General features: G+C 46.4%; 3 protein-coding genes across 11 annotated transcripts in view; all 3 read right to left on the bottom strand.

Moving 5' to 3' along the window:
• Positions 1–13,688, bottom strand: part of LOC127294323 (uncharacterized) — a 59,886-nt gene extending 46,198 nt beyond the window's left edge. Inside the window, exons 1-7 of one of the 9 annotated variants that reach the window (XR_007846547.2) lie at positions 11,485–13,225; positions 11,300–11,386; positions 11,096–11,198; positions 10,796–11,001; positions 10,157–10,388; positions 3,512–3,577; positions 313–533 (exon numbers count right to left, since the gene is read on the bottom strand). Coding sequence is in view for 4 of the 9 variants with exons in the window: in XM_051324123.2 (XP_051180083.1) it covers positions 10,359–10,388; positions 10,796–11,001; positions 11,096–11,198; positions 11,300–11,386; positions 11,485–11,496 (438 nt within the window). In the remaining 5 variants the exon portion in view is untranslated. Of the gene's footprint in view, positions 1–312; positions 534–2,853; positions 3,246–3,511; positions 3,578–10,041; positions 10,389–10,795; positions 11,002–11,074; positions 11,199–11,299; positions 11,387–11,484; positions 13,227–13,248 lie in introns of those variants that run through there. The other 8 variants (XR_011742961.1, XR_011742962.1, XM_051324123.2 and 5 more) reach the window with 8 other exon arrangements.
• Positions 858–2,647, bottom strand: LOC139839178 (uncharacterized). The gene is made up of 2 exons (XM_071829226.1): positions 2,098–2,647; positions 858–2,053 (listed from the first exon to the last, which is right to left on the bottom strand). The coding sequence occupies exons 1-2, from the start codon at positions 2,645–2,647 to the stop codon at positions 1,230–1,232; spliced, it is 1,374 nt and encodes a 457-aa protein (XP_071685327.1). The 3' UTR covers positions 858–1,229.
• Positions 13,689–18,098: 4,410 nt separating the features above from the next.
• On the bottom strand, positions 18,099–20,264 carry LOC139830044 (F-box protein SKIP23-like). The gene has a single exon (XM_071818870.1). It carries the CDS (start codon positions 19,789–19,791, stop codon positions 18,319–18,321), a length of 1,473 nt encoding a protein of 490 aa, XP_071674971.1. The 5' UTR covers positions 19,792–20,264; the 3' UTR covers positions 18,099–18,318.
• Positions 20,265–21,646: the final 1,382 nt, after the last annotated feature.

Raw genomic sequence — 21,646 nt, 5'->3', positions numbered from 1 at the left:
AGCCAACGTACCATATGCTCATGTAGTGTGCGATTGGATTTAGATTTTGATAGCTATCTTGCCTGGTTCTTGCCATCACATCAGCTATGTTGAGAGTCTCAGGCTTAACCAGAGTGGCATGTTTCGTCAATACCGCAGGATGCATTTAGATTCTGTTAGTTCGCTCATCTGTTGCTATTCAGATGTACGATCCACGTCAGATGAAGTTGGCCTTGCAGGCGTGCTCAACAAATTAAACAACACAAACATAGTTGGCCCAAGCCATTCATCACAAAAACGCATTCATCCCATGAAGTTCCCAACTTGATCATGTTTAAACCGTATGTGGGAACTTTAAACTCGATCACGTCTTGTTCAGTTACTGGAGAATGATCTCTGGCCATAGTAAAACAGAGTAACAATTTAAACGCCATTACATAACTTTGCAGGTTAGCTCTCCAAACACTGCAAGCCCGCATCCATTCACCATGTGTCCAAGACCTCAGTTGCGACCGACTCGCCATCTTGCGACTCCTGCTGCTTGGTCGCGGGGCCTATGATTGTTGTAACAGCAAAGAACATATGATGAGTGATAATAGTATTGGAACACAGACCGTAAGGAACTGAATCAGATTGCACAAAGCCATGATGTTTATTCGATCAACATTTAGAAGTCTTATCGTGCCTAAATTTTGCTGACAAGTGAGCCACAATGCATAACATCAATACAGTACATATGATGACTTAGTGTGCTAAGAGCTTCACTAGGAGTTAACTTCCAGCAGCTTGAAACATAAGACTGAGGTACTGGGATCTTATACACAACATGGAAGTTGGTACAGCAGCCACAAGGTGCATAGTGATAGGATCTGTGATCCTACCAGGCCGGTTACGTAGATTGCAGGGGTGGAAGTGTGCTGGACGAGGGAGATGAAGGCGGCGCCGGCGACTGGCCGCCGTCGCGAGGTTGGAGGAAGGCGGCGCAAGGGAAGAAGCGGCGGCTAGGGCAGGGAAGACCGACTCCTCAAGGAGTCGGCAATAACGATCTAAGATCTGTTTATTGCTTGATTTCTCACGTACGTTTTACAGCAGTATAAATAAGCTAATGAAAAGGATAAATGGGCTAAGCCCCTAATTTAGGCCCACTAATGGGCTTCCTCCTGCTATAGGCCAAACCGGTCATAACATCTCTCCTCGCCTTCTCAAACAGCTCGTCCTCGAGCTGGATAGCTGGAAACTGCTGGCGGAACTCATCCTGGAACGGCGTCGGCCTTGGAGACGGCCGCGTCAGCCAGCCCAGCTGCGACGACATCAGCCGCAATGTCGTCTACGGTCTCCAAGTAGAACAGGCGTGGACAAACGTGGCCCGGTACATAGAGCTCGTCGCAGTTGAAGCACAACCCTTTACGACGGCGCTCGAGCTGTTCGGCCGTGGTCAGCCGACGGAAAGGCCGCGTCGCGGCTGGATCGGAGTGCCCCGCATGAGTCACAGCCGTGAGCGCCTGGCCTGGTGGTGTCGGTGGAGGGTGGGCGGCTGGCTGAACGTCGCTGGCCGGGAAGGCCTGCTGCATGGCCCGTGCGCGCTGCTCGAAGGCACGAGCGTAGTACATGGTCGACTGCAGGTCCTGGGGATCCCGCATCTCCACGTCGACGCGAATGTGGTCCGGCAGTCCGCCAATGAAGAGCTCGGCGCGCTGCTGCCCCGTCACCCCGGGCGCATGGCATGCGAGGGCCTGGAAGCGGTCGGCGAAGTCCTGTACCGTGGTGGTGAAGGCTAAACGCCCGAGTTCCGCCAAGCGACTGCCGCGAATCGGGGGGCCGAAGCGTAGAAGGCAGAGCTCGCGGAAGCGGTCCCATGGGGGCATGCCGCCCTCGTCCTGCTCGAGGGAGTAATACCATGTCTGGGCTGCGCCGCGGAGGTGGTACGAGGCGAGCCAAGTCCGGTCCGAGGCGAGGGTGCGCTGCCCTCGGAAGAACTGCCCGCATTGGTTGAGCCAGTTGAGGGGGTCCTCGACGCCGTCGTACGTGGCGAAGTCGAGCTTGGTGTAGCGTGGGGGGTTGGGCCCGCGGCGCCCTGGCCGGGGTACTCCGCGCGGTCAGCGGAAGGCTCCGCAAAGCGCGAGTATGCCGGCTCCGAAAAGGAGGGCCTCGGAGGGTCCCCGGCAGCCGTGTAGACGGGAGGAGGCGCCGATGCGGCCGAGTAGACGGGCGGGGGCTCCGTCGCGGTCACCCACGCCGGGAGCCGCGAGGGCGACGGCGGAAACGGCACCCGCTGGATAGGGACGCCCTGGGGCAGCGAGGCGGGCCCGGCGCTAGGGGCCGGCTGCCACGACGACCACGGCGGTGGAGACGGCGAGGCCGGGGCGGGCGGGCACGCCTGGACGGGCGGAAACGCCGGCGCGGCCGAGTAGGCGTTGAGGGCCGGCGGCAGCGGCGGCGTGGTCATCCCCTGCGTGCCGATCAGGTACAGGCGGATGCCTTGGACCGCGGTGGCGAGATCGCGGATGGCCGTCGAGACCTCCTGCTGCGAGAGGAGGGGCGCGACGTCGGAAGCCCCCGCCATGGATGCCGCGGCTCCCGTGGAGGGCGGCGGCTGCGAGGGCGGCGGTGCGGAAGGCGGCAGGTTGGGCAGCGCGGAGGTGGTGGTGGTGGCCGGCGAAGACGACATGACCGAACGAGGACAATCTGATACCAAATTGATAGGATCTGTGATCCTACCAGGCCGGTTACGTAGATTGCAGGGGTGGAAGTGTGCTGGACGAGGGAGATGAAGGCGGCGCCGGCGGCTGGCCGCCGTCGCGAGGTTGGAGGAAGGCGGCGCAAGGGAAGAAGCGGCGGCCAGGGCAGGGAAGACCAACTCCTCAAGGAGTCGGCAATAACGATCTAACATCTGTTTATTGCTTGATTTCTCACGTACGTTTTACAGCAGTATAAATAAGCTAATGAAAAGGATAAATGGGCTAAGCCCCTAATTTAGGCCCACTAATGAGCTTCCTCCTGCTATAGGCCAAACCAGTCATAACATATAGCTAGACACTAGATGGACCCTGCGCGCTTTGTTGCGCCCGTCTTTTTACTGTTAGCATTATTTTCATGCTGTGTACCCATTATAGCTCCATCTAAGCTTTTAGCTAGGTGGCGCTGTAGGGACTTCTCTTTTGCTGAATGACGCGAGCAGTTGGCTCAATCGTCGTCTGCCCATTTCAGAGAGGCATGCAACAATTTGGCTTGAAAGTAATATTATCTGCAAGAACATGAACCAAATCCTGCAATAGGAAGACATTGAGCTGAATCGATCTACATAGCAACTTCAAAATTGAGTTTCACTGAACATATTTACGACGCACGATGGACTTCAAAATCGAGTTTGGCTGAATATATTCACAACACATGATGGATTTAAATTGGAAAGCATAGGGACCAATCTAAATGTAGGGAGAGAAATGGATTTAGAACCCAACGCTTTATATACTAATAAAATCAAGGGGAAATAGGATGTAAGGAATGAATACATTCGGGGAAAGACTCATACTTAGGTTAGTATGAGCCATTTTAGATAGGCACGCATCAATTTGGTCTCAAGCACACGGACCTTATCCTGCAACATGAAGACGTTGGGCTGAATCAAAATCCTGGTTAGACCATGAAATAGGGGAGGAAAGTATTACATCACCTCCAGCAGAGAGGAGGCTGGAATGAATAAGCTAAGAGCTGCAAAGAAAGAATCCAAAATGAAGAATCTAAACTTGGCACTAAACTCAGAATTGACAAATTACACAGGGCCATTCTTATACAAAAGATAATGTCCTGGATTTCTCTAGCATGCAAAATATTGTATACTCTAGAGCATGCAGTGTGAGAAGTAACTAAGATGGATTCTCTTGTTCAAATGTGTGTAAAACTGGAAGTATGATTTGCTCTGTTCTGCTTTCTTATGTCTGTGCTGACCAGGTTCTGAAAGATGGCATGAAAATCAAATATCCCAATATTATCTAAATAGCTTAAGGCTGTTGAGATCGAAGCTCCCTCAGCGCTTTGACGGTGCACATACGCGCGGTGGGCCAGCGTAGTGGGCCAGCGTTTAGATAGGTGGCATTCGTTTTGGGCTTGGCCGGTGCTCATGGTCGGCGCATTGTGGGGCAGGTTTGGGCGGAGCATCGGCGTGACCTTTTCTTTTCTTCTCCGTCCTCCCTGGAAAAACCTATCGTAGCAGTTCTTCTGCCCACGTCCTGATTTCCCCTGTCTCTACTTGCCCATCCCGATTTGGGGAAGTCCTCGGTCCTCACCCACGTTCCCTGGATGGACGCAGAACTGGAGGTGTGCCAGTCCCCGTCGTCCCTATCTCCGCTGCAGCCGCCATCCTACTCCGCCTTGTGGCCATCCCCGCCGCCCCTATCTTTGTCGCCGCCATCCTATGCTGCATCTGCGTCACCACATGGCCCCCATGTGCTACCAAATGTCCACCACCATCTTCCTTTCCACTGCGGGCAAGCTCCTTGAGAGGACAAACACGACGAGGATAGAAGCGGTGGGTTGTCGGCGTCAGCAGCAGAATGGAGGCGGATTTCAGTCGACGATGGCCCCTGCTTTTCGGCATCCGTGGGCGGTGCAGTGGCCGGATGGAAGCACTACCTGTCTTCAGACATGGCCGCCGGCATGCCCCTTGCCTCTGTGCTTACGACGAGGTGTCGACTGTACTGAATATTGGCGAATCATGTGGACATATTTTCGGCATCCAATGAAGACGAAGAGGGTATGGTGGTGAAATAATCTCATGAAGATTATGTTGATTTTGCAGTACATGCAGGGGAAGATGATGGTGGTGAAATAATCTCGTGGAGAAGTAAGGTCATATCCCTCTTTCTCTCTGTTCTCATCTCTGCTTAAAAGTTGTTGATTTTCATTGAGGTTCGAAACTGATAACAATGGGCATGGCACTTTGTAGCTAAGATAAAGGTTTGATCCGTCAACTGGTAGAAGATACTTATCGTAAGTTATGTTTAATATTTTGTAGTTGATGTGCTATGTTGCGTATGTCTGAATAGGTAGCTCATAGCATGTTTCCCAGATATCTAAATATTAGTTTCGTTTCTGATTTGTTGTTGTCCCCTGATTCAATAGCCATCTTATAAATTCAGGTGTCCATTATTTCTGTTCATTCGCGTGGGTATGATTACAATTTCAAACAATATTATTCAATCTATTCACTACAGATCGCTGCAGGTTTTGCTACCAGGTTGTGTCATCTTGCTGTCGTCTACTGCATGCACGGGATTTCATGGAAGAAATAGGCATCAGGGAGCTCCACGCATCCATATGCTCTTTGTCAGCTAGAGTTCCATGCTCGCTTTAGTCTTTCCACCTCATTTTCAAATGTAATAAATACACATTGTCTGTAAAAGCTCTAGCTGATAAACTCTGATGTGCATATGGAGGCAGAATTGGCCATCCGTCCTGTATTCTGACAATGATGGTCTACTGATATTCAGTGGGGGACATGCAAGGTATGCTAACCATCTATTGCAGTTCCATCTGTGGTGGCGTGCAATTACTTTTTAAATACAATTTACTCTTGCAATACTTCTGTCCATAGTCTCCCAGCACATATTGAAGTCTCTACCCACAAGTTCTGAATTTTGAAGGCTTTTTGTCAAACCCATGGGGAAATAAAGAAATCTATTTCTGTATCATACTTAAGGAAATATAGATGGGTGCTAAGCTGGTGTCAGGAAAGTATATGTCTGCCATCATCTTAAGTGGAATGAACTGGAGTACAAATATATGAAGAATGTCTATCGATCATGTGAAGATGTTCCAATTGAGGATGTGATCATAGGAAGAAAAAAAGTCTGATCTGTTTTAAATATGTAGCCTGAATTTCTTTTCATACTTGCAGGTGTTCATTTTACTTCTCTTTTACCATGTAAATTTTAGGAGTATTAAACTGTAAGCATCGACAGGTGAAAAACTAACAGCTGAGTTTCAGTCCAAGGATGGCGGCGGTTGCGAAGCGATGGAAACACCGCCGCCGCGCCCTTCCTGCTCTCCTTCACCTCCGACAGAACTGTGCTTCAGGGTCTCCTCCGCATGTTCGGCTCCGGCCTCGCTGGCCTCTTTGCACTGGTCCCCCGCTGCTCCCGTCACAGCCTCTTCCTCCACCACCTCTGTCCATCTCAACAAGTCTGCCACATCCCCTCTCCCTTCCAAGTCACGTGATTGGTATGTGCTTCCTTCTGATGGAAATTTCGATTCGTAAGCCCCTCCTCAGAACCACAATATCTTTTCTTAATCACACGTGCAACTATAGATTTGTGCATCAGGTTATGCAAGAAAATAACATGTTTGATCATGTAGCAACTACAAATTATATTCTCTACATGAAGTTAATTGCGTGGAGCACTTAACATTGAATTTAATTGAACAAGTGAGATTGGCAACTCACTGAATGTATTCACTCAGCTACAAATTTAAAGTTACCTCCTCTTCACTGAACACCTACCTGGTCATTCCAATGTGTGTTGGTGGCCTTTTTTGAGCTGTCGGGAGTCTTTGTTTTCCCGTTGCCAAGGAAAGATTGGTGTCGCCTTGTCCTGGGAGTGTCTACAAGTTGTGATGTTTCTTCCATTGGAAGTTGTTCTTCCTTTATTTTTTAATTCTGATGGTGGTAGTTTGGTTCAGGGTGTGTTTGTTCTGCTTGGATTGTGTGTTTTCTAGGGTTTGTTCCAGATGTGTGCTATCCTTTGTAAAGCTGGTGATCGTAGCATGATATACTTTGTAAGACTTGGTTACTTTATATAAAGCGCAGGGCTCTAGCCTGATTTTCTAATACAGAAGTATCTGCTCAGTTAGTAAGATAAAGAAATCTATTTATTACTGCCCATGCCATTTGCTTACACGTGCTTTTCTCTAATATTACCTGCTCAATTTACTGAATAGTGTTGAGCGTTTAGTTATGAGCTCTTACTTATGTTGCCGGCTATGAATATATTTGTGTTAAACTTTTTTAGATACCGGTCTTCATTGGAGGTTGCCGTCCTTTGTTGCAGGGCTATCTGCGCGCACACTCAGGCCTCCCCAAATCGACGAGATATTGGTTGATTTTTCTTCATTTTTTAAAAATACGGGGCGTTCGTTTGGACTGGTGGGTTAAATTTTGGTTATGTAACCTACATGAGCAAAGCTAGATCTGTGGTAGGCGACCGAGTTGGTGTGGCTGGTTGGCGGAGGAGTGCTGAGGGGTGGAGGTGAGACACAACATCCATGATGGCGACAAGCACAACGGCCTCGATGCGAGATGACAGTCCCTGTTCTGGTGGGTCGCCGTTTAAGTTGAGTGGGTACTCATCAGCAGTGACGCTACGCATCAAATGCATGTGAGGTTGTCCACGACAACCAGCGGAGCCAAGGAGGATATGGTATTTCTAACTCATCTTCCATATGCACCTTCATATTACCTCTTGACACTTGCCTGTTTACTGATAAAGTCTGGCGGAGCAAATATTCACTCCTTTCACCATGAAGTATGGACGTCACTAAGTCTGAATATTGAAGACGTATATCTGTTGGTCTTGAGTTTTGCAGGTAATAGATTTGAGCTGTGTAAAATTGATGGTGCCTTTTTACTCTTCTGCTTCTTCCTTGCCATTATACAGTACTCCGTGTAAGTTTTTTTTTTTGTTCATCTCAATACAAAGATTTTCCATGCCAGTACAGTTGTTAGTACATGACTTATATTGAATATATGTCGGAAACTTGGTTACAAGAACTCGTACTGCCCAGTAGCCCAATAGTCTTTCTATGTCTCTCAGTTATATATGGTGCTTCATCTGAGTAGCTATGTGCTTTCTGCAGGATAGTATGTCATCTTCAAATAGTTCCAACTTCTTGGTTCTATGCTTGATATTTTTCTCTACTCTCAATCCAAACAGATTCAATGGACACATATTAACTTGCAGGAGTACCTTTTTTATTCTGGAAATTAACAACTGACATGAAGCACAATAGCCATTTCCATCTTGATTTTGTTGATTAGTGGTGAGGCACATACTAACTGTGCATAGTTTTGAGGAACCTATCAAATTTCAAATGTTAGGAAATAATTAGGGTGCGGCGTAGAAGATGCTTGGCCTGGAATAGCTGAGAGCTATTCCATTAGTGGAATAGAGGTAGTATATTATGGAATGGAGGTAGTATGCTTTTCTTTTCGATCAGCAAGGATAACTATGTTTTTTTACAGGACATCTTAGGAAACAAAGACTAATCTAGACTACACTGCTGAAAGTTAATAGAAGAAAGGAGAACGAATGAGCAACATTCCTTTTGTGTTCTTATATGGTCACAGAATTTTAAAATCATAAAAATGATAAAATATGACAATATTACTCATGGGAGATTGCCAATTTCTAGAAACAACACAAGTAAATCAAAGTCACAGTATACCATAGTGTTTATTTCAGTAAACACCTTGCATTCTGAAGAACCCTTTTCATGACAATATTGTCTGATTCTAGAAATGTTCTTTTCATGGTACTAGGAGATGGAGTCACATTTGTTGTCTTGATCAATGCTACATTATTTTGAGCGACTGATGAATAGTACAGTAAATTGAGGCCGTAATTGTTGTTTTCTTGAACAAAAGATTGTCTATGATATTTGGGATGTTGGTCACTTCGGAAATTGTTCTTTTCGTTCTTCATAAAGTGTATTCTTTAGCGCCCTATCACCAGACCTGTGCTAGCTCCTCAAACCGAAGGTGATGGAAAATTGTGCCTCACCTTATGGTTGTCATATGCGTTACATAGCTCAGTAAGTAAAATAGGTTCAGATTCCTTTACAAAAATAGGTCAGGATGATGGTATTTAATTCATTACCAATTTTCTGATTTGCATCTTCAAATGATGAATTGTTTCCACCCATCGTATGCCTTTGTTTTATATACATGTAGAATGTCCTCCATCCTTGGAAGTGAGTGTCAATATAGATTGTTTGGTATATAAATAGAATATACCGCATCCCTGTAAGTGAGTGACAATATACAATGAAGTGGCTACTTGAAGATTGTATGTTTGATGGTTATACATATTCAGAATTGTGTATGTTGCTAAGACTAAACATCAGGAAAGGACAACAGATTACTTGCTGAAGTGGCACATCTAGAAACAATGGTGAATCAATCACGTTGGCCACGCCATGTCAAAACAAGATGCAGGCGGCGCGGCGAAGCGCGCATCTTGATCTAGTAAATACTTAAATAGCACTACCGTGCATTACATAGACTGTGAGACAAACCATGACCAACTGGAGCTTTACACACCCAACCTATACTTTATCGATGAGTTAATTAATTACAAAAGGGGGAAGTAAAAAATAAGAATGGCCATATTACGTTTACCTTTGGCAAAATCATATATGTAGTTATGTACAGCTCTCTACAGCAAATAAACGATGCAAATAACACCGATCACAGGAAGATGGAAAATGACACCGGCTTAACAGAGAAAACGTGCATCTCCAAAAACAATATAATAAATCTCAGCTCCAATGGTAAAAGATAACTCTTATTTTGTATTTGAAATAAGCTTCCTCTTTTTGTGGAGAGACTATAGATTTGTAAATACGTGTTTGCTCTTAATTGTATGATAACAGCTTAAGTGCAGGAAGCATGTACAATGTATCTTTTGCTACTATCATGTGGACATGTTCTTCTCTCCTTTCACTGTTTGACATTTAAACTCCTTGTTCAACGTTCATGCAAAATCATATAAGATTCCTAATTGCCACCCCACGAGATAGCTTTCGTGGGTTTACATAATGAGCTTCATCTAGAAGTACTTATATCTACTTGCACCATATTTTTATTACTCTGTCACAGAAGTCAAGACGCCTGGATACATACAAATGTATTGGGGAACTTTGACAAAACAAATTGAGAAATGGATGGCTGCAAACAAAGCAATGGTGTTTTACCTGAACCATGAGCAACACTTGAGCATAAAAATAACAGGCATGTAAGATTTTCCTGGCAGGAGAACCATACTTAAAGAGAGGGAGTAAAACACCAGGTGGAGTTAAAGAAATTAGATATGAATCGTCACACAAGATCAAGGCAATCTAAGGTACTGCGCAAGAACAAAGTGAAGATACACAAATTGAGTCTTTGTAAGGAGCAATGACTCACCTCTAGGCCCTAGAGATGGACTAATTAAGAAGAGCAGAACCTTAAATGAGGCGGGGCGTTTCATCTTTCATGGACATGCCAACCATGAAGATCTCCTCTCACGGCTTAGTTATATGTATAGGTTACCCTTTGGCGTGCTTTAGCTTGACAAGTTCGCTATGTATGCGTTGCTTTGGCCAGCCAAAAGAATAAGTATTCCAAATCACGGAATACAAAATCTTTGTACCAGGCCCTGTGAAGAAGTGAAACATGTCAATTACACTCTCATTGTAGGAAAGAACAACAGGAAGAATTCAAGTATATATATGATAAAAAATATGAAAGAGGAGTACTGATAACTTCATATTTCATTTGAAAAAAAAAAATATAGTTTCATATTTCAGCAGGCAGCATGACTATTATATGTGCCATATAACTCTATGAACCAACCTAGGTTCATCCCATACTGACAAAAATGCCGTAAACACAGATCAGAAAAACGTTAAAAAAGCTATTAACATAGAAATCTGCCATATTGTTTCATGCAAACAATTAACAATAAATTTATTACCAGAAGTACTTCTCTTCATACAGTAACTATCAGAATTAGCTGAAACTAAAATCGAAAGGGACATTTATCATCTAAGAGTATAGCCTAACCATAAGTTGAAGCAAATCTCGATTTGCTGTCGTGACTCTGGTTCCTTCGTTATGCCGGCCTAGCGAACCATTTGGCGGTATACCTGTGCTGTAGAGATGGTTTGGAGTGACATGCAAGGATGACACGCGACTCCAAGGCCAACATACTGCTTCCCGCGTGCTCCTCCTCACAGCTGACACACTCTGCCATGCGAGGCACAATGAACCTGCGATGGCTCTCACCGTTTGTCAGAACTGTGTCCTAGAATCACCCACATGGTTGATGTGGCGGCGGCGGACCATGCTATTTCTTGTAGTCACCTCCCGGCGGCGTCACCTGAAGAAAGGCCACGGCCAGTGCTAGGGGATGGAAATTTATGGTTAATTGCTTGCATTGAACATTATGATCTCTTCGGTATTCATCCTGGATAAAAGAGAAAAGCATGTTAGTAACAGTGAATGCAAGACAAGTATGGATGTGATAAAAAATTAATTCTCAAAAAACAATAAGCCATAATGGAGTACCTTCTCATCTCGCTCTCTCTGCCGAGCTCGTTCCAAGTACCCCTCCTTGTCAAATTTCCTTCGTAAAGTATTGTCAACACATACATGCTACACACCATAACAAGAAGGCTATCAACTCGAATGCAGCACACTGGCTTCTCAACAGACAAAAAGAATTAACTCCTTGTCAAGTAGAATCAACTCACATTGCCAGACATCTTGCCCCGCCCACTGCCAAGCAGCTTCTACCTATGAATAGTCACAGGTAAAATAAACATAAGAAACAGGAATCTGCACCAAATTGTTGACAAAGCAAATAAAACACGTTTCTAGACAAGCCATCAGAGAAGCTGCTTATGATGGCAACAGGACTGTATTAAGGGAATAATACACATCCCTAGCCTAAATATTAACAGTACCCTGAACAAAGACACATTGTGACACAAAAAAACTATGGTACAGAGAGAGTAAGCAACACCTACCTCTGAATAGTTATGAACAAGGCCTTTAGACGGCACACAAGAGGGCTATAAGTCGTGTTGCTAGTGGAATCCCTAAATCTCTAAAATTTAAGCAAGGTCGACACACAAATTTTCTGAGGTACTTCTTGCAATTAGCGCTTGTTTTTCTAACTGGCGAGGCTAAATCTGCGTTAAAAAACAAACTGACTCCAAATCTGTAGTTATACCATGGACAGAGAAAACTGAGCCATGCAACACATAAATCTCGCCAGATTCTCCCATCCATTACGAACTGGGTTTCCCATCCATTACGAACTGGGTAGCAACCCATCATAGACCAGAATATTACTGCAAGAACATGAAACTAATCCCTAAAAAACACTAATCTTATCCAAGTCGAAACAACCAAACCTAAAAGGTGAGCCTGCATTAGTCGAAAACGATTTACGGTGAAGCAGACATTAGCAGCCGCCGCAATCACAAGCAGCCATACATGCATGGACCTGAAACTGGAGAAACGTCCAAACAAATACATCGTTCATCTTGGCTCCAGGCACCCAAATCCCGATCCCGTCGACCACCTAAATCCCTAGAAAAGATGACCATACGCGTCCAAAAGCAGTAAGCAGCAAAGCAACGGCGCCGGAAGAAATGCAAATGCTTTGCATATGCCATTTGTTTGATTGTTCTAAAGTCTCCGCGAGCATAAAAATGCATGGTACACAGAGAGAACACATGCACACCAGCTAAATATATAGAGAATTAGAATTGATAAGAATACCTACATAAAAAGCTGTGGACTTGAGTTGAGAGTGGGGGGATTTACATACCAGAGGCACGCTTTATGTCTAAGGACATCTTCCCAAAGAGCATGAAACAACTGTATGAACTAGCACATGAGCAATAGTGTAACCATAAGATGTGAGATTTCATCCGCTATGGATGACTGAGAACTGCTGAAGCTTCTGACAAGCCCACCGCAGGAACAATATCATCAACAACCTCTTTAACCTGAAATCAAATAAACGAACAGTAAACACTTTCATTTTTTTGAGATGAGCTGAAGAATTTGAATGGATAAATAGTTGACACAGCAACTGATCCTATAGCCTGGCAGATATAAGTATCTAGAAGGTAAAAAGAAATCGCAAAAACCTGCAATGCAAGTCAGTAGGCAAGATGAGGTTATGTGAGTAGCCCGATAGGCAACAAATGGCACGCTGGCTGATATTGCCTCCTGAGCTTTCAGTCGAACGGGTAGTCGGCAACATGGAGCAGAGTCATGTGTTGCGGTCGCTGCTGGGACACTGGACAATGCACAGACTCTGTGAGGGCGCATGCGCAGCCGTGGTCGTCACACACATCCGGCTGAACTGGTGGTGGAGTTGGGGCCATGTGCGAGCGATTACGTCGCAGTTGAGCTGCCGCGCGAGACGTCCAGCACGGAGGTTGGTGAAGAGAGCAAATATAAACATCAGCACAGAGGGCATGGGGGAACCGAAGGTGTACCTGACCGTACACGTCAGAGAAACGACCGGTGCTTCATTTGCTGTGCGGTTAAACCACCGCCGTCCAGCACAGCAGCAGGGGGAGTTGAGGTCGTCATGGTGGAGGTAGCCGAGGTAGCAGCAGAAGCAGCAGCAGCAGAAGCATCGGAAGGGAGCATGCGGAGCACAATGTGGTGAGCACTGAGGGCAGTGCGGCACTGTGTCGAACAGGTTGCAGGCGCTGTGGGATTTTGCTGTGGAGCATTGGAGACGGCTGGTGTCGAGCAGGTGAAGGAGGACGACAGGGAAGAAACGTGCAGCCGGTGAATAGACAGGCAGGCGGGCGGGCGGCGTGCTGGACCTCCCGGCAGCGCGCAGCTCGTCGCCGGCGGGCGGCGGCGGAAGGAGGGTGAGCTGAGAGAGGGGATAGATAGGGTTTTGATTTTGATTTTGATTTTGATTTTGAGGGGAACTTGACCGACCGACCGAGCGACCGACCGACCGACGTGTTGGGCAGCCGACGGCGGCGACACGAGCCGGAGCCGGTCGCCGGCCGGAGCTCGAAGAGACGAGGAAAAAAAGAAAAAAAGAAAAAGAAAATAAAAGAAATCGAATCGTTCCTTATTTAATCTCCACCGCGGCCGTTATTTCTTCCCCCTTTCTTCTCCCGCCCGCCACCTCTCTCTCCCAGCTCAACACAACACCTGCCCCCGCCACCGCCCGTCGGCGTGCTCCAGATGGAGCCCGCACCCTCAAGGCAGCGGTTGATCGACCTTGTCCGGAGAGCGTGCGACTTCGACGCTTTCCGGGCGTTGCTCATGCGCTTCTTGAGCGCCTGCGGTGCTGCGACTGAGCGCGGCCAGCCAACAACGGCGGCCGGGGACAAGCAGGAGGAGGAGGAGCAAATGAAGGCGCACAAGGAGGCGGAGGCGGACACGCAGGCGGAGGAGGAGCAAAGGAAGGCGGCCAAGAAGGCGGCCAAGAAGGCCAAGAAGCGGGAGAAGAAGGACAAGAGGGACGCCGACAATGCAGCGGCGGCCAACAAGGCCAAGAAGGCCAAGAAGGCCGCCAAGAAGACGGCCAAAGCCGCGGCCAAAGAAGCCGACAAGGCGGCCGTCCTCGACGAGGCCGCCATTGCCAAGTCCTTCGCCTCCACGTCGACCAAGGCGGGACGCGCCCCCAATCCCGGCCACCGCGCCCTGGACCGCGCCTGCGCCTCCAACACCGCCAAGACCGCGTCGCCACCGGACCGCGCTCCCAACGCCGCCCGCACCCTCAAGGCCGCCGCCGACTCCAACGGCCGCGCCAAGGCGGGACGCGCCACCGACCCCGGCCACCACGCCCTCCACTGTGCCTGCGACGCCAAGGACAAGGTGCAGACCGTCTTCGCCGCCTCGCCACGGGATGGCGCTCTCAATGCCGCCGCCGACTCCAACGGCCGCGCCAAGCACGCGCCGTCTTCTGCCACGTCGGTCTCGCCTGCATCGGCCGGGCCATCCTGCACTCCTCGGCCTCAGCCTGAGGTATGATCTAAGGACATAACTAAGTGACATTCAGGGATGATCCAAATGAACAATTGATGAAAGAAGTACTCTAGTTCCTTTTTGAAGTATGTTACGATATCTTAGTATTTGCACACATCAAGCATTGTGAAAATAATGTTAACATACCAGAGCCACACTTAATGGCTAAGTACATCTTCACCAGTGAGCATGAAACGGAGCAAAAGTGTAACCACATACATTGTTATTCGATCTTTAGTTATCATTGGATAGGGATTAGCAATTGTACTAACATCATGTGCCAACAATGTTTAGACTTTAGGGTTATTTGTTGTGTTCAATGGCTAGTCATGCTAAAAAGCCCAATTAAGCAAATGATTTAAGAGCAATGAAAACATCAATTCAAGACCATTTAGTGTTTTTAGCACATTCTGTTTGACGTTTTTCAACTTGTTGATAGAGTGTTTGGACACTAAATGTTGATAATTAATTGTAAACTGCAAAAAATTGTAGGAGGAAGAAATTTTCCACTTGAGGTACTGGCAAGAAAATCGAAACCTTAAGAACAAAAAGGTGACACTCTGTATGATATGCTTCTTTGACCCGAAGAGCAAGCAGCGCAAATATGCAAATGATGATGACCAGGTAGCTATTTTCTCTCTCAATTTTTCAAATCGTATTGCTAACGAAAATCATGAAGTAATATAACCGTTGTTCCTTTCATCCTTTCAGATCGATCAACATGTTGGCATATTTCACAAGGGTGGTGTGAAGCATTGCGCGCAAAAGGGGTGTTTAAGTCGCCGGCAAGGACGGACAGCAGATCGGAATGCACCAGTTTTATGCGCATAAGAAATAAGTTGGGTTGCACAAATTGTAAATGGATAGGTTTCACAGGAACACGTTTTTGCTTGTTCAACTCTGTCAATGGTGACTTAACGTTCGTTCTTGTTATAGAGCACGTTTGATGTAACTGCATATAAACAATGTCTCGTCGATTTTATGAGGAATGTAGCTGAATCCTTTTGTTTGTTCCATAGTTTGAATATATACCGGGCATGCCTTATTTTTCAAAGATACTCTTGTTGTTCCTCCTGTTATTATAGAGCACGTCTGATGGTAACTGCAAAAAACATATATGTCTCGTCAATTTGTTAAGGAATGTAGCTGAATATTTTTGTTTGCTCCAGAGTTTGAATGTACCGGGCATAAACTTTTTTTTCAAAGATAACTCTTTTTGTTTGCTCCATAGTGTGACGAGGAACAGGGAAACTGTAGAATGGCACATGCCAGAGTTTAGTTACAGAACAAGCCGCGGAGCCACATAACAGGCGATCCAGCTCCAACTCCACGCTAACCTCCACACAACCCAGTAATCTTCCATAGTTGAAATTCTTCCTGCAAAGGTCATAGGGCATCGTCGATCGTTGCCACTCTGCCGTGAGTATGATCAATGCATTGACGTCACCTCTTGTACTGCCTCAATGATCTCCGCAGTCCATCTCTGGTCTTGGAGTGCATCCGCAACACACATAGCTTTGGCTGCCGGTCATGCCCTCTCCTAGCTTGCCTGGGTTTATCACCTCATGTGTAGGGCAAGATTCAGCAAACGCAGGTTCTTGATGCCCAAACCATACGCTGCCACGACACCACACGCTGTCCTCTCCGAGCTTCCGTGGAGGCTGACCAGAAACCCCCTCAGCAGCATGTCGATGCACTTGAAGAACCGCAGGGGTAAATCCAGGGACAACATGGTGTAGATGGAGGTAGCCGTCAGAGCGGAGTCCAAGAGAATCAAACCTACCGCTCTTCTTCATCAAGGAAGCTTTCCAAGTAGGGACATGCCCGGCCACCTTGTCTACCAGCGGCTGAAGATCGCTCTTGGACAACCTGGTAACAGAGAGAGGCAGCCCAATGTACTGGACAGGAAATTGACCAACTGGACAGGACAACACGCCCATGATAGGTTGAAGGTCAACATTGTCGCATCTGATTGGAGAAACTGAGCTTTTAGAAAGGTTGCAGTGGAGCCCCGCCGCGCCAAAGGCACGCAATAGCTGAAGCGCTGCGGTAGCTTCTTCCATGGAAGGCGTTGATAAGCAGAACCACATCATCGGAAAACAGCGAAAGGCGGTGCCAGACTACGCAATTCACAAGAGAGGAGAAAATCCTTGCTTCCTCTGCCAGACTGAACAGAGCATTAAGAACATCGATCGCCAGAATGAAGCCGGGGTCCCCTGCCTTAACCCACGAGCATGCGAAAAACTGTCCCCTGCTACACCATTTACTAGACCCTGGTTGAAGCCGAGGATAGGATGAGTGCCAGCCTTGCTAGCCACCGGGAGGCATACACTCACATGCTGAATCTTCGACCAACCCTGCACAAAGTGGGAGACTTGCCTTGAAGAGTTAATTCTTGATAGGCCATGCATCCATTTGTGGTCCTAGAGCGCTTCTTTGACAGAAAAAATATTTGCATCTTTCCAAGGGAAAAACATCTAGTGAGCCAGATTCTTGGATGCCACTGCAAACAGCCAGTGGTCAAACCAGAAACTTATTCCCCCATCACCGATTTCAATCGAAGAGCAGGAGACGAATACATCACGGTCCACATTGCTGCAAGGGATAGAGCAGCCCTTCCATGGATGATCAGAAGAGTCCCACAAAGTCATCTGAACCACATCTACTTTCTAGCAGCCAATTCTCTGCAAGAAAATATGCTTGGTCACATCTTTGGCATTGAAGACTGCCCTTTGTTTTAGTGTGTTTGTACTTTTACCTGAGACATAAACATGCTTTGCTTATGCAATTTGTTTGTTTGGCTTCAAGTATCGGTAAACATAAAACTGTCTGGTATCAGCAAGAAATGTATGCCAGCTAAATATATCTAGACAATTAGCATTGATAAGCATAATTACACTAAAAGCTGTGGAGTTCAGAGGGGGTGCAGGGCGGAGGGATTAACATACCAGAGGCACCCTTATGGCTAAGGACATCTTCCTAAAGAGCATGAAACAACTGTATGAAGTACCACAGGAGCAATAGTGTAACCATATACATTGTTCTTTGATCTTCAGTTATCTTTGGATAGGGATTAGCAATTGCACTAACATGTGCCAACAATGTTAAGGGAAAGTGATGTTTTGTTCAATGGCTAGTTAATGCGAAAAGCCTAATTAAAAAATGATTCAAGAGCAATGAAAACATCAATGCAACCAAGATATCTGGTACTGAAGAGAACCTCAGACAATTCTACTGAATGGTTACTATGTGGCTTGTACTTGGTTATGAGGGAAAAAATCTCAAACAAACAATACTCAGTCAGAAGATGTGGTGAACACGAAAGCAATGTACAGAATGCAAAGTGGAATTCTTGTACAGTTTCATTCAGGAAAACAAATCATGTGAGATTTCCATTCCAAGTATTTGGTTCTCAAGCACATTTTTTTCATCAGATATAGCAAACAAGGTATGAACAAGAGAAAAACGGAACATGCCTCCGTTTTAATAGCATCTGCCCACACAAAAATGGTAAATTGTGGTCAAGATCCCAGAATCAAGGTACATGACAGTTTCTTAAAAAAAACTACCTATTTGTACAATGACATGTTCATTACTGTAAGACTCGGTGTTATCCATATGGGACTAGGCCAGCTGCACCAAAACGGAGATGCAATTTCTTCCGTACTATCATTTTCCAAATTGAGAATACCTATATCCCGGGGAATATTCTTAGACTGCCAATTATATTCCCCACCATCTGTGAAATAGACGGAGTTTGCCTTCAGTTGAGGATACTCTTCAGCACTAAGGCACTGTGCCTGGCTACGTCCAAGAAACAACACGTGATCATGCAAGCCATTTATTTTCACAAGCCCTTTTGCTGCAATATCAATTTTATGTAACAATATTTTGTCAGTTTTCCGTATAGGCTTCTCATAACCCGCATCTAAATGTCCTGATGATTTCCTGCAAACTTCCAGCAGACCACCACATGGACCCTGAACAAAGTACAGGTGCCCCCAGTGGTCACCAATGCTGTAGTCAATCTCATCTGAAATTATATTCCTCGTGATGGTAGGACTGGTGAGATCAAAAGCATCGATTCTTCCATATCTTGTGGATGCATACAGCAGGTCATCCATGTAGATGCACTGTTCATATTCCCAACCCGGTGGCAGCAAGGTCCAGTTACGATCTCCTACCCTTGCGAACGAAAGCTGACATCCTGGACCGTGGATGAGAACCACAATATAGCTTCCTGTGGACGGATCCGGAAAAACGAAGGCGCTCTTGTAGATGTGGTTACGAAGCTCGTCAGGTGGAGCATGGAATAACATTTCGCGATCAACCATTTCAGTGTCTGAGTCAGAATCATCTGGTGCCTCCCACACCTCATAGTTAACAATTGTGCCTGTATTGTCAAAGATTGGCACTACAGAATCCAGGGTGATCACCGATGGGAGAGCTATCTGTTGAGCGGTGATGGCATTGACAAGGTGCAGCTCAGACTTGTCATCGGCAGTGACTAGCCAACCATGCGAGGAACCAAGGAGATACCTACTTCGGATGGGTGGATCTGGAAGAGTTAAGTTGTAGACCCTCTTCTCCGCGAGGCTGTAGAGACATGCTACGTTGTCACCAGCAGATTCAGAGGTGTAGAACAGGCAAGGCGTCTGTGGTCGTCTGTATAGCTCTGGGTGGCTGCGTAGGATGGAATATGCAGAGCGCCAGGAGGAGCAAACAGATGCTGCACGCACGAGGTCAGGGATCTCCAGGAGGGAAAAGATATCCATCAATACGTCCTGGGGCAGCTCCGGCAACAGAGTCTCAGTTGGGATCCGTGGTGAGCCTTCTCTGAATTTCTGCAGTGAATCCGGAGACAGAACTAGCAGCTTAGGCAATGTTGTCAATCCAAACTGTCCAAAGCTCATTATCCTGGCTACGCTACAGGCCTCTCTGAATTTCTGCAGTGAACCGGGAGACAGAGCCAGCAGCTTATGCAAACTTGTCAAGCCAAAGCGTCCAAAGCTCACTATCATGGCCACGCTACAGGTCTCCATTGGAGCAGCAATTTGCAAAACCGGGCCTTTTGGAGATGAATTGCTTCCTTGTGTGGCAACCAACTGAACTTGCAATCTGAAGCTGGGAGAGAGGGCAGGAAGGCTCGTCTTGGCTGCCCTTAAATTATAGGAATAGATGCCTCACTAGTTGTCCGATTAGGAGAAGGGAGTCCGAATCCATGGGGGAGACACGAAACTAGTAGCAGCAGAAACTCCGGAAAATATGTAGAATCTGAATCCGACCAGTTGATTCCATGGCCGTGCAACGACCGGTCGACCGGGGAGGAAAATTACCCGCGGTGAGAAGGCAGAAGGTGGCGCCGGCGAGCTGGGCCTCCGGCGGCAGCAGTAAATTGTTTTGGATTAGCAGTGGATGGTGCTTGGTGGCCTCGCCGGCGGCGGCGGCGGCGGCCGCGTTATGGCGGCGGCTGCTTTCGCGTATGCCTGTAGGAAACGGACTTGGCTAAGAAAAGAAGCTCACACACGGTCTGTTCGTGTTCGGACTAGCCTAGCTGCTCACGTTGATGATTCTGTTCGGTCGGTCGAAATAAGGATGGCATAAATAATAGTAGTAATTAATTAAGTAAAAAAGTAAAATCAACCAATGTATGCTACTTTGATATGGGCCCACCCCAAACGACATGTCCATTTATTTATTTTAGCACCAAATTTTTTTATACAACCTAAACAATAAGTCGATTTTTTATGGAAAGATTTTGTGCGTGAAGACGTATTTTCGTTTAAAATTTGAATTTGTATCAAAGATGCATTTCAAAAAGAAGGTATGTTTACGGGTGAGGGTGGGGTGCGGGTGAGGGTCGGGTCATGGGCCGTCACCACAGTGTCTTGAGTTGACTAGTAAGAAACAAGAGGTTTATTTTGCGAAATTGCTCATTCAAAGTTTTTTCGGATCGGAGGGAGTATAAGTGAAATTTTCGGCAAAACTCAAGTCAAATAACAAACACTCCGGATTTCAAGTATGGAGATCATAAATTCAGCCAGTAATTTTCATAAAAGGATATCCCTAGCCATACATTGGTGTAACTTGCCAATCCTAGTGGAAACTGATTGTCTTGAGTCGGTGAAGATGCTGAAATCTGAAGGTGTGGATCGATCTATCCATGCACCAATGGTAGAAGAGATTAAGTCTCTGCTGAGAGTCCGTCAGACTTGTATTACTCATGTTAATCGTAGTCAGAATAGCAGTAGTCATTTTATGGCCAATTACGCTAGAACTCATGCTAGTACGGCTGTTTGGCAATGCTCTGGCCCAGATGGTTTAGCAAATATTTGCTACCAAGATTGTAACCCCTGATTTGAGTAATGCAAGTTATGTTTCGCAAAAAAAAAAAAAAAAGGATAGGACTATACTGCTTGGTGTAATTTCCTTATTCATATACATATCACGTAGTCGAACATGAACTCAACGATTTCTTGATTTCTTAATTACGTGACAACTTCTCACCGAACTCCCAATCTTTCAACAGCCAGCCACAACCAAAAGAAAAAAAAAACACAGAATTAAGAACATCGATCGCCAGAATGAAGCCGGGGTCCCCTGCCTTAACCCACGAGCATGCGAAAAACTGTCCCCTGCTACACCATTTACTAGACCCTGGTTGAAGCCGAGCATGGGCGGGCACAAACGGATTCATGGGTATTCAGCTGAATACCCATTATTTTTGCCAAAAAAAATTTGTATACGTAAAATACTTTGTACGTATAACCTAACGTCCCAGCTCACATAGGCAACAAAAACCACAGACGTGGCTGGGTCCATGGCAACTACACTGAACCATCTATGCCTAGGAAACAGGGGATCGGGAGCCAGGAAGCCGGAGCAAACAGGGGATTC

Source organism: Lolium perenne, chromosome 4 (assembly GCF_019359855.2).
Source record: "Lolium perenne isolate Kyuss_39 chromosome 4, Kyuss_2.0, whole genome shotgun sequence".
In the NCBI taxonomy this organism is placed as follows: Eukaryota; Viridiplantae; Streptophyta; class Magnoliopsida; order Poales; family Poaceae; genus Lolium; species Lolium perenne.
The sequence above is the reverse complement of the archived record's forward strand: the minus strand, read 5'-3'. Positions and strand labels throughout refer to the sequence as shown.